The sequence below is a fragment of the Merops nubicus genome, unplaced genomic scaffold, assembly GCF_000691845.1.
Source record: "Merops nubicus isolate BGI_N331 unplaced genomic scaffold, ASM69184v1 scaffold8506, whole genome shotgun sequence".
Lineage (NCBI taxonomy): Eukaryota > Metazoa > Chordata > Aves > Coraciiformes > Meropidae > Merops > Merops nubicus.
Window position 1 is genome coordinate 60,038 of NW_008612872.1, and position 13,168 is coordinate 73,205.

The following is a 13,168-nucleotide window of genomic DNA, read 5'->3' on the forward strand; positions in this document are numbered from 1 at the left end:
CAGAATTGTTTTACTCAAAGGACAGCCTCAACCATTTTTTTTTATCAGGCAGTTGGGAATCTGGTAGATGCTTTAAAAGAGCAAGGAAAAAAAATAAATCTGTGTTAATTCTGCAATGCATTTTTAGATTTTCTATCAGGATTGTTAATAGAGATGTTTCCACACTGTAAAACATAAGAACACAGGAAATGCTACTATTACTTGAATGCCAGTTTAAAATACTCCAAGAAATACGAAGTGCAATGAAGTGCAAAGGAACAAATAGGAAGATGGAGAAAAGAAGATTTACCCCAAATGGAAAACTACAGCCTAGACTATTTTAAGTTCTGCTCTCCATGCAGGGATTTTTTTCCAGGAAACACTGCACCATACTGGGCCATTCCCTCCTGCATGTGTTTTCCTCTTTTGCATCATTTTACGTACATGTATCCTACTCTGACCCATCATATCAGGAACCGAACCAGTGAAGTCGAAAGCTCACATTACCAGTAGCGTAGGACTGAGTGGATATCTTCTGAATGTGGCCTGCTGGGTAAGGTCACAATTCCTGCAGTATGCAATTAAGAATAAAATAAACATGTTGAAGGGATTCATAACATGCTCTGAATGACATTGATTGCAGTAATCTAGTAAATGACCTCAGGATTGTATTCTGCAATAAAGCGATGAGTGGTTTATAGTGCAGATGGTAGAGACAATTGAATGATGTATTTTATTTTGCAGCACCAATGATTCTCACCTTTTGACTTGATTAAGCATGTGTGTGAATAGGATGAACTAGTGATTTAACAGCATACAGTTGTTGCTGAGAGTTGTTACAATTAAGTTGTTCCTGGTAGGGGAAAAACCTTCCACAAACCAGTGCAACTAATAGAAGAGTATCAGCATTTGTACTATTTGTTTTCCCCACAAGGATTTTATTGAACTCAGAGGAATACTTCTGTTTTTATATTGACAGGAAGTAATACTGAAGAGGGCTGCTGATTTAGTAGAAGCACTCTATGGTATGCCACATAATAACCAGGTAAATGCATTCTACCTCAGCAATTCTAAACATGGCTTTTCTTAGATGTATAGATAGATCAGTGGCTAAAGGTATAGGATACTACAGTATCAGACAGGAATAAATACAGAGGGCAATGGCGTATCTGTAGTGGGGTTTAGTTTGCTTGTTTCCTTTTTTTAAAGGGTGTGAATTTAGTGCTTGTAAAAGCAACGTGTTATTTCACCAGATACTATATAATATGGGCAATTATATGCATTATGTCTTGCCACCAGTGATTTTTCAATCCTACCCTCAAGATAGCTTTAAGGTGGAATGAGTTTAGGCTCCAGCCCCATTCTGCCAGTTGGTCGTAATATACAGAAGCGTGGCCACTGGGACTGAAACTTCCAACTCTCTTACCACAGATGTCATGATTTATCACAAAGGCAGCAGATCTCAAAAGCATTAGCTATCAGTCAGCCCACTGGTTTAGGAAATAAAAAAGACTCTAGTTTTTGCCTTTGGACAGGGAAACGTTTCATTTTAGTGTGTAAGAAAAGGATTGTCAGAGTCACATCGGTAACTCTTTTATTAATTTTTTCCCTTCTTATCCTCTAGGAAATAATCCTGAAGAGAGCAGCAGACATCGCAGAAGCACTCTACAGTGTCCCCCGCAATCACAACCAGCTCCCCGCCCTTGCTAACACCTCAGTCCACGCAGGAATGATGGGAGTCAACTCCTTTAGTGGTCAACTAGCTGTCAATGTTTCCGAAGCCTCACAAGCCACCAATCAGGGTCAGGAGAAGATTCGTCTTCCTCTCTCTATGAACCTTTTCTCATAAAAGTGAGGGAAATGTGCAGAGCAGTGGAAGAGTGATGCTTCAAAACTGAAGGCTTGGAGCATGTCTAGGCAGACGCCATCCCACCTGCATGCATACCACCATGAGATGTGGCTTTCTTTAGTGACTTTCACCCCAGTTTGGGGAAAGCACTTCTGTATATCTCTAAATAGCTTTTCTTTCTGCTCAGAATAACACTTGTGTTTGTGTTTAAATCCCACAAATCTTAAAAGAATTTCTATTAACTTGAGCACGTACTTAATGTTAGGTACTTGCTTATATATTTTCTTGAGCACGGATGACCTCTGAATCTGGGCCCTGTGTGGCATTTCTTTACATCACAAAAGTATTCCTTGAATATTTGCCTGTTTGATTTTCCAAGGGCCATAATATTGGCACTGACTTTTTTCAGAGTTTCAGAGTTTTGAAACTAGCAAAAATTAGAAATATTTACAAAGATATTTTAGAGCTTCTCTAATTTTGAAAGTGTTTTTCACTTTGTATAAAATTAATAGTTTTAATTCTTATAGTTATAAAAAAGAACATTTTTGTAAAAACAGTTTACATTTTTTCCTCTCCTTTTCTCAGCTCTATCACCCAATTTAAAACTCCACTTTAATGAGAAAGTATTCAAATGAGGCTGTTTTCTAGAAGGGCAGACAAAATTATTTTGCATTACACTAAATCAATAGAAATTATTTTCAGATTAAAATATTTTATGTCTATACCGTGTGGTAGGAAGAAAAGTTGGCATTTTTTCTTCTAGGAGCAAAGAGCATTTTGCATTGCTGTGCTTCTAGACAAATATCTTCCTTTTTGGATATGAGTTTCCCCAAATGTCATTTGCAGAATTAGGCAGAGATTCAAATTTTGACTTAGTGCCAGTAATTTTCTACAAACAGAATGAGTAGACTAGGGCAAAAAAGACTCAGGATATCCCACTACTTCAACAAATGTATGTTTTCTGAAGTGTGTAGCAGGCATCTAATTTGAGATGTGTTAAACTAGAGTGACATCAGGAGAGAGCTAACAAAAATCACATGCTTTTAACATACCTTAAGTCGGTATGTACTCCTCACTTTGAAAATGTAGGTCACGTTCACTCCAGTTCCTACAAACAGCTCTTTTAGAGTGAGTGTGCCTGTAATACCTGGGTAATCTTTGCTTGGGTCACCTGAGGAGCTGTGAAGGCTGCAGCCTCCCTCCTCCCACTTCCTACTCCCACCAGCAATGACCTAGGCAGTGAGGGTTTACAATTTGGGTTACCTGGTGGTAGTAGTGGTCAGTCCTGGTCCTCCCCATGGGCACCATGGCTGGACAAGCCTGCTGGCTTGGTAGCCCAGAGTTAGTTGCTTGCAGCTGTTTGTGTAAGAAACTGTTTTCGGGCTAATACCAATTTTTAAATATATTCCCTCCCCACAAAAGGTTTTACTCGCAACTCAAGCAGCGTGTCACCTCATGGCTATGTGCCAAGCACCACCCCTCAGCAGACAAATTATAACTCTGTCACAACAAGCATGAACGGCTATGGGAATGCTGGAATGTCAAATTTAGGCGGTTCTCCAACCTTCCTGAATGGATCTGCTGCCAATTCTCCCTATGCCAGTGAGTATTTTATGGCTTTTCTGTATTTTACACATTTTCATTAGAAGGTTGACTTTTCTCACTTGTATCACTTTTCTGTGATACTCCATACTGAGTTTCTATTTTAAGCACTTGAAACAGAGCTTGGTCTTTTCTCTCTTTTCCAACGCATTGACCTCTGAAGCACTCTGAAGACATTTGTGTTACCAGTGATGATATTCTCTGGGGTTTTTAAAAATTATTATTATTGTTATTATTATTATTACTATTGTTAGAGAGTCTCATAAGAGCTTAAAAAGAGCAATAACCTTCCTCATTTGGGCTGATAGTTTCATAACTTACTGTGTAGTCTGTAAATAAGAACGCTGTCCTCAAGATTGTTAGAAAGCAGGGTTGGCATAAGTGACTTTGTATCCACTGGTATGGATCAGAAGCCAGTTGTCAGTACACAGCTTTCATTGCTGTGGGTATGAAAGGAAGATAAGGATATTTGCTGCAGGCAAAATATTTTTTTCCAGCTGTAACATATGAAGGGCAGAAAAGTTTACAGTAATAAGACTGACATTTCCATAAGCTGCATAATGATGTTTCTGAGACCGCTGAGCAAATAATATGTTCATAACCTTTGTAGAAATTATGAATTACTATTGGACCTAAATTGCTTATACTCCATTTGCTTTTTAAGTAGGTATTATATTGACTTCACTGGGAGCTTAGTATTAATGAGTAAAATGTGACAGTGGCTCTTAGAGTTTGTGTCTCAGTGTCTGTACAGCGAACGCCACAAAGATGTAAGTCATAGAAATCATATATTCCATGGCATAAAGAGCTTACGGTCTGCAGTGCCAGTTATGGAAATACTGATGTGTAGGACTAACTTTCTGCATTTTGATATTAAATGTTTAGTAACCTGTTTAAATATAAATAAGATTCTATTTGTAAAAACCTATGAACCTCTTCTGCAGCTGCTCACACAGCTCAGTAGTCCCTATTCACACAAGAAAATTAAATGAATAAGATCTGCCCAATTCCTCTGTTGTTACTCATGTGGTATAAAGGATTCCACTGGCATCTGTAGAAAGCTGCTAGCAGAAACAGGCCAGAAGGTCTTGGCACATAAACAGGTTTATAGGCTGAGACCCTAGCGTGGACAGAACAAAGAGACTGCTGAACATCCATGGTTTATGCAGCAAATCTTAACTTTAGTTATGTAAGAGCACTAATGTATTATTTTGAATTACATCTCAAGAATTCAGAATTAGAAAGGGGGTAGTACCCTAACTTTAAGAATTACCTTTCAAGACTTCTAAGCTACTGTAAATAGAGAAGAAAATATTTACCCACATAACTAGTACTTATAACCTGGGAATTGCTAACCAGTTATTATTTTTGTACTCTAATAGTAATGTAACATGTAATGTTACAAAGTACCTTACTTATTAAGTTGAATTTGCTGTCATAGAATCTGTGCACTCTGAATTCATAATACAACATGATTGATGAGACATCTCTTTTTGGAAGCAGATGCCAGTAATGCATTTAAAATACTCTAGCAGACGATTATTTCATATTTATGAACGAAGTCCTCTTTAGAATAGCACTTCACTTTCCAGCCCTGTTCTCTATTCTAGTTATATTTTGGGAGGTTTTCTTGGTGGAGCTGTCATTCTGCTAATGCCTAATCCATTGAATCAGAAAATGCTTCAATCATGACCTGAAAATTAAAAGGTGGCATTCTTAATTAAATCAATAAACTAATTGCTGTATAGTAGCAATTCAATTTAGGTGCTTTGATTGCTCTCCCTTAGCAAGTACTTCCAGACATAGAGTGACTTCAGACTAAGATTGTATCTGTCAGACTGTGAAACTTTGAACATTTAATTTCCATTAATTGATTTCCTCAGTGTTAACAAATATGATACGAGATTCTCAAATAAGAACTTAAATAGGGTGATTTTTATCTACATAAATGCAAATAAAATAATAATTCAAAGCCCAGATGATAGGAATTTTATTGTATAATATATAATTATTCATAGCCCCCTCATTTATGTAAACAGTTTCTAAACAGGACAAAGAATGAAAGTATGGGATCTTACTATTGGTCCTTTCCTCCTCTTTTTTTTTTCGTTTGATAGAAGGGGGAACTGGCAATCTTGGCTGAATATAAAAGTTGACTTTGTTTTCAGGAAAACAAATTCACTTAAAACCTCAGTGATAATTACATGAATCACAGATACTTATCCTGCTATATAGTAAAATAACAGTTTAAGGAGATATATATATGTAAAAACTGAACGTCCTATATAGCACATTTGCATTTTGGACAATCAACTCAGTCCCTATAAAAAACAGAGAGCCTTATTTCTACACTTATTTAGAAGAACTGAAGACTGTCATTTTTTCAGTTTTGTAGTTAAAACCAGGCTTTCACCTGATATATGCCAGAATGGCTTCATTGCTTAGCTATTCCAGCTGAGATTTCAGTCGATGGCTCTGAATGAGAATGTTGTATTGACTGTGTTCAGACAGTGGTCATAGATCCTCTGGGAGAACTATTTATCTTGACCATTATAAAAGAGACTTCTATTTTCAAAATTCTCCGTCTTGGGTGAGATATGAAATACCATCTCCATTCCTGTGCATAAATAAAATGGTCACGTGAGAAATAGGACTGTTTTTCATGTCACTGATAATTCCTGGGAAGTCCTCACAGCAAAAACTTTCCCCAAACTGATAGATACAGGGAAGCTGGAGGCTGACTTGGTATTAGTAGTTAAAACACGTAAAGCATTTGTGGCCATTGTGAGAAAGGTTTAGTGGTTTCTCCCATTGGGAGATAAAAGAAAAGCATGATTTCTGTCAGTTATCCACACACTTTTTTGTGCAGCAGACAGTGAAAACACTAGCACCAGGAGACCAAAGGAGTGAAAAACTGTCAGAGTGGCCATGTTACTGGCTGCTTCATGCTGGACATGTGTGTGTGTGTGTGTATATGTGTGTGTGTCTGTATATAGATATCCACAGGTCACAGCTTTTGGAATAACTCCTTTTAAACCCTAGTTCTTGCAGGTTTTGAGAGAGAAAAGAGACACAGTTCTTTTTTCTTTTTTGCTGGCTTTTGACAAGCAGGTTGACTGAGTCACCACTAAGACCTCTCTGCCTTCTTCAAGTTTGCCTGAAAACCAATAGGTTTTTCTGGACCCAACTTGCTGCAAAGAAAGCATGGCTTAAAGTGCTAGTTTTGGAGGCCAGTTAAAAACTCAGACCTTTCCAAGTTAAAAATTTTGGGTCCAGATTATTACTTTAACCATTTTCCTTGCCCATCAGTTTTGTAACCCCTGAGCTAGTTACCTACACAGTCTGGATTCTCTCTTACCCAGGGACATTCACCTACATAAAAATATTACAGATTTGGACCAGAGCAGTGGCTAATGCAAATCACCTCATAAGTTTGAAACAAAGTGGCAGGACAGGTTGTTGTAAGAGTAAAGAATTGCAGTGACAGAGAATTAAGGGACTGCTCCTAGAGTTACTGCTCCTGAACAAAAACAAGAGAGAACAAGGGAGTTTCCTGTAGTAGTCAATCACACTTGGTGAACAACCAGAAATCTAACTGCAGTAAAGGCCTTGGCCGTTTGAAATTAGACCCAGTGTTTCCAAGAAGCAGAATTCTCTTGTTTCTGAAGCCTGCTGATTATCTAATACTAAGGAATGCCTTTGGGGGGTCTTTTTTTTTTTCCTCTAGTTGTGCCATCAAGTCCGACAATGGCCTCCTCCACTAGTCTCCCCTCAAACTGTAGCAGTTCCTCTGGGATTTTCTCCTTCTCACCAGCCAACATGGTCTCAGCGGTGAAACAGAAGAGTGCTTTCGCGCCTGTCGTTAGACCACAAACTTCTCCTCCTCCCACCTGCACCAGCACCAATGGCAATAGCCTGCAAGGTAGGTGAAATCAAATCTAGAGCATAGATGACTGCTCTCAAAACTGTGAGTTCCTAGTGCCTTGTGAGGCTCTAAGAGACTCTGAGTTGTCAAAGGGGATAGAAGACAATGGGGGATCCCTGGTGGTCTCTGTCCTAAAGTTTCCTCCTGTTAAGAGTAACTGGACTTCACTACCAGCCCACCTAGTACCATGCAGATGTTTGGCAACCACCCTGTCTCTAACTCAACTAATACTGCTGAATTGAGAGGCTGTGTTTTTAAAGCACGGACCTACTATTATGATAAAAACAAGTAATATTTCAGCTTACTAACACCATCCTTTTTCTTTCTTTCCTCTCTTATTCCCTGTTGTCGTCCTTTATCAGACCAGTCTTTTGTGGACTCTAGCAAGTACTCCACTGCAGGGTCTCTCCAGGGGCTGGCCTTCTCCTGAAGTACGTCACTCAATCTTCCCTTCCTTTTTTTCCTTTGTCATAGTACACTTGTGCAGAAATCCTACTGAGAGCAAATAGACCGTTACAGAGCTTGGCACAAACCTTTGCCTTTCATCAATAGAAGGCGCATTACAAATTAACAGCAGCATTTTCCAGTTTAACTTACATCAGCACAAACATTAGTTTCCACAGATTCGTGTACTTCTGTGCCAATTAATTCCATAAATGGCACAGGGCCTTTTTGAGAGCCTCTTCAACTGTTGGTATCAAGGGGCTGCTCCTTTTCTGCATCCCTTCCCCTCTCATTACAAAGTATTCCAGCATTAGCACCTAAATACGTTTCGGAGCGTTGATGTAAGCTGAGGGAGTGACAGACAAAAGCTTGTCAAGCTGAGGACGCTTCAAAGCCCAGCACTGCCCATTTCATTGTTTGGCTCAGCCTGTTTTACAACACTGTGCCTAAACCTTCCTGTGTAATTACCTCACCACGCATTAGTGTGCTGAGAGAGACATTTTCATGCTTGCTTAGAGCGAGGAGTTTCCATAAGCAGATGCAGCCAGCTGCCTCCATCCGTGCCAGAGGTGGGAAAGATTGTGCGGTACGCGCCGTGCTTCCCCTAGACCTGAGGTCTGTTTTCCTTTCCACGTGTCTGTGCAAATTATCCAAAGAGCATCGAGCAGGGAATAAAATCCATCATTTTTAAAGCCGTGTTCAGAGGGAGCTGTGCGGAGTGGGGGAGGATAGTGCCACAGACTCCACATGTCACTCTGCAGCCTCTGGAAAGAGAGATGCAGAGCTTGCGGGCATAATGCTGATAGCACCATTAACAGCCCCAAAAAATCCATATGCAGACAGAGTGGAAGGAATTCATTCATAAAAGCTGGGATCTATTGTGATTGAAGGAAAACATTGTCCTCAGTGCATTTTACACTGGTGGATCGGAAGGAGGAATCCTCACAGATTTACACACATGCACACAGCAATTCTGAAAATACTAGGAAAATACAAGCAGAACCTGGATACCTTCAGTCAGGACTTTGTTGTAAATACAGACTGTGTCAGGAATAAAACACAACAAAATTTTCAGATGAGCTGTAGTGTTTAGAAGATTAATTTTTGCATGTTTTAAGATTTTCGTGCTGTTGACATACCACAATTTTTAAAGGCAACAGCTAAAAATGTTTCACTTCTGAATTAAAAAAGAAGCTAAGAATTGACTGCTAGAAGCTTTTGAACATGTTTATGCTCTTTTCTTCTCTTCACCTTGTCCCAGCTTGCTGTTGCAAGTGGAGAGAAAAAGCAGCTAACAGGAGAAAGCTTTTTCAGGCACTGTTTTCCCTTCCAGAAGACACAGAAATTTCAGGTTCCACATACTGAGTTATGGAAAGCAATTACAGAACAAGCTGAGAGTACTGGACACAACTGGGGCTTGCTGATTGCGTCCTCATTGCGCCACATCTAGATCTAGAATACCCAGAAACCACACAGAATGTTTCCCTAATTTTTATTTAGCAATTCAGTTTTCATAATAGGAATGAGACACCAAGAGGTGGTTCATTTCTAGGTCGTCACTGAACTTCTTGGCGAGTTAAAGACACACAGCCTGCAGTCCCATGCCTTCTGACACCACCTGAGGCTTGTAATAATCACTCAGAAATGCACTGCCTGTAGTGCCTTATTGCTTAAATAAACAACCATGTATAAGGAGGCTGTCTTATCTCTCCTGGGCTTCTGGATACATCAGAAAGCAATCAAGCTTTCCTTATGTAGCTTAGATATCAGCAGAACTCACTAAAACAACAGCTAGGCTTATCTGTTGTTCTCTTTGCCATGCAATTTTGTAAAACTCAAAATACATTACTTCTGTAATTTGCCAGCAGCAAATACAAATTAGTATATGATAGAAGAAAAAAAGGCCCATTGGTGGGAGTTTTTCTACTCTCAGCCCTCCCTTTTTGGTGGTGTGATCTCATACCTACACTGTTTCCCACTGGTATCTCTGTTTTCAGGATCAATAACGTGCTACAGCTGAGAGAATTTGCATGACTAGATGTAGCACTTATGGAATAAAAGTAGAGTGATATAAATGAAGACTTGGAAAGAATGGAAATATCAAAGCTTTTAGGCAGAAAAGATATCATTTGCCATTTGCCTTGTAATTTAATTCAGAATTTCAGAGCTCTTCAAAAGCAATAATGCTTTGAAAAAATGAGCTAAGATCTGCATCTGTACCGTTTGTTTCCAGTGGCAAAAGGTGCGTGGCTGATACAAAACTACAGGGAAATGTCTAAGCCATAAAGGGAGGAGTTGCAATTGTGTCGCCTTTGGGCTTTTACCCAGGGTAGGCAGCTGTGCTGTCCTAAGAAAGGCAATTTTTGACCCCTTTTCGGTGAAATTGATTTGGTTTTGATGAATCGTTTAGCTTGAGAATTTTTTGTTTGAATAAGAATTGACGTTTTCTGAAGTATACCAATTTTTCTAATGCAAAACAAAGTCTTGTTTTGAAGTTTCACCAAATTTAGAATTTAGAAAGGGCCAAAAAGGACAAAAGGCAGTATTCTGCTCAGTTGCACTCATCGCATGTAGGAAGACTACTCATTTTCATCTGCTCAACATCTTGCTTATCTGAGCAGTAAAGGAGGGAGAGCTGTTGTCAGTATTGCTCTTCCTTGTGCTCACTGATGTCCAAGCCTTGCAGTCCCACCCCTGTATTCTGCTAAACAACTGCCATCCAGAAATCTCCAAGTGCTTTACTTACAGGGATAAAAATTGTTATCCTTAGGTAAGAAAGAGAAAAAAAAATCAAATTACTTGTTGTAATACTACAAGCTAGAAGGAGAACTGGGACAAAACCTGTCTCATGTCCATGCCCATGTGAGTCTTTCATATATTGCCCTATGGAGAATCACACTTCTGCCCTTACCTGTAGGTGGCTGCACTGTAGGGCTGCCACAGCAGAATTACAGTCTGGTTGACTGTATCCACCACTGTCAATACCATTTCATTGATGCCATAGGGGTCCATGGTTCAGGGTCCATTACCTGGCCCACATGTAAGGATCCCAAGAACAGAGCAGGGAGCAACCACAACAGTGAGAACATTGCTTGGCTTGGGCTTGGTTCATTTTCAGTCACATGTACCGAGTGGACAGCCCCAGGTGTGAGGATTCAGAACTTGTTATTTGAGACACTGCTGAAATAAAACTCATTTGACAATTTTTTTTCTAACAAAGCTGCTGTCTTTTCATCCAGCGTTGATTAAATCAGCAAGGATTCTAAAAAAAAAAAAAGACAATATTGAATTCATCCTGTGATTTGAGATGAAGGAGACAGCATTGCTATGGAGATAATGTGAAAATGCATTCTCAGATTATCTCCATGGTGGAGCCAAAAAAGACCATGACAGGAAATACCTCAGCAAGGAACATCTAAGACACAGTGGTGTCCTCTATGCTACTCACTTGAGCATCTTCCTGTAGGGCTTAAAGCAACCTAACTCACCTGTCTGTCCTTTTTATCCTTGTTCTTGGCTCCTTGAAGAGCCCTTATGTGGAGTGGAAACAATCAGCACAGTGGTGCCACGTAACACCATTGCTGAATGATAAATTCGAAGAGTTGAAATGCTGCTGAATAGTTGCAACATGTCACCTCTGAGGATGGCCTGTTGCAAACCTGTGGGTGTGTTTTGCATTCTCGCCTTCTCCTTTCATTTTATTTCATTTAATCAGCGCAGTTTACTCGAGCCGTTCTCCCCTGGCTGATTAGACTTGTAATTCTCGCACATATGGTGGTGTTTGTGGAGAAAACATTTCCCTCCTCTCCCCCTCCAACCCCAAATCTGTGAGTCTTTTACTTTGGCTCTGTTCTTATCAAATAATTGCAGCTGTAATTAAAGCACAATGAATCAGCACCAGTCACAGGGTTGAGTTCTTCCTTAAGAAATTACATGTCCAGATGTCTTGAGATGGCAGGCAGTTCTAGCATTTAAATAATGTCCCTGTGAAGTGGCACCAACCTGAAGGTGAATCTGTTCTCTACCTTTTCGCAAATAACCGTACAACTGGTATTTTAAAGATGCATTGTTGTTACAGCTTTCATCATAAACTTGTGTGACTACCTCCTGTAATGATGTGCTTGCTCACAGTATATCATTTGGACACTTGCTGATCTCCGTAGTGTCTCTGGTAAATAGACCAAGCTGGAGGTCAGGCTAGGTGGAAGACTCTACCTGTTGACTTTTAATGAATGTCTCCTCTTTAAGAGAGGTGGTGGTTTCATAGAAACTGAGGTTAGGAAGCGTAATAAAAAAATACTGATGATTCAATTTAGCCAACAAAAGTGAAGACATTCTACCCTGAACATTAATGTGTAACTCAATGTAGTGGGTGAAGCCTGCTACAAGCATAATAACACCATGAGGCGCTGGTCTGCTAAACCATCAGTCAAGGACATATTTCAATTTGGGAATTGGATTTGAGAGTTTGAAGTCGTTTTCTAAACCCCTGGAAATACATACATAAGTCCCAGGATGGAGCACTGAACTCGTAAGAGAAAACTGGTATAGGAGGATGAAGCCCTCTTAGCATGCCAAATGCAATAGAGACCCTGCCAGGTCTGGAGTGTTGCTGGCCTGTGGGACCCCAGCCATTTTCTCCTACGTGAAGCAAGTATCTGCTTTGCTTTTAAACGACTAACGGAAAGTGTGGCAATGGCTGGGCCAGGTTTAAGCCTCCTAAGAATTTTGAGATTTTGAAAGTAAAACCAGAAAATTAAATGAGAGTCTTACTCTGGTATAAGGGAGGTGCTCGTTTTCTGCAACAAAATCCCTAATTTCAGCAGAGACCCTTGCAGTTTAAACCACTTTCCAATCAGAATGTGGCTCCCCATGATTACTGTGTACATGGTTGTCTCTGCTAGATGACACTTTATACATAAATTTAATTCACAGTACAGCTGAGTATGTTGCTAGTAGATGTTTAAAAGCTCTGAATATTTTAAAAGTTGCTTGATAATTCACAAAAGTAACTTCTCCCCCCTCCCTCTCTTTCTCTTTCTCTCTCTTCCCTCCCCCCCTTTTCCCCTTTCCTTCTGACAGCTATATCTGGCATGATTGTTCCCCCCATGTGAAAGAATTGCCTTGAAGAATTTTATTAATGAAGAGGTTGAATTCTGCTTCAGAGAGAATCTGATACAAGTCCCAGAGTGGAACTTTTTACTCAGGCCTTTTTAAAAATAAAAAAGAAATAAAGAAGAATCTTACAATAACTGCGGATTTTTAAACAAAACAAAAATCACCATCTTTGCAAATACTGAAATTAACAATCTGCTATTGCAAGGTGTTGATTCAAGCTGTCCATCCCAAATACTTGGGAGATATATTTA

At 39.6% G+C, this 13,168-nt stretch overlaps 1 protein-coding gene across 1 annotated transcript in view; it reads left to right on the forward strand.

Annotated features, from left to right (window-relative positions):
• The window catches only part of EBF1 (early B-cell factor 1), a gene marked incomplete at its 5' end in the record, with an annotated part of 72,272 nt that extends 59,264 nt beyond the window's left edge, over positions 1-13,008 (forward strand). Inside the window, 5 exons of the mRNA XM_008941684.1 lie at positions 959-1,024; positions 1,604-1,781; positions 3,251-3,430; positions 7,158-7,352; positions 12,882-13,008. Of these exons, the coding sequence (XP_008939932.1) occupies positions 959-1,024; positions 1,604-1,781; positions 3,251-3,430; positions 7,158-7,352; positions 12,882-12,913 (651 nt within the window). The remainder of the gene's footprint in view (positions 1-958; positions 1,025-1,603; positions 1,782-3,250; positions 3,431-7,157; positions 7,353-12,881) is intronic.
• Between the last annotated feature and the right edge of the window lie 160 nt (positions 13,009-13,168).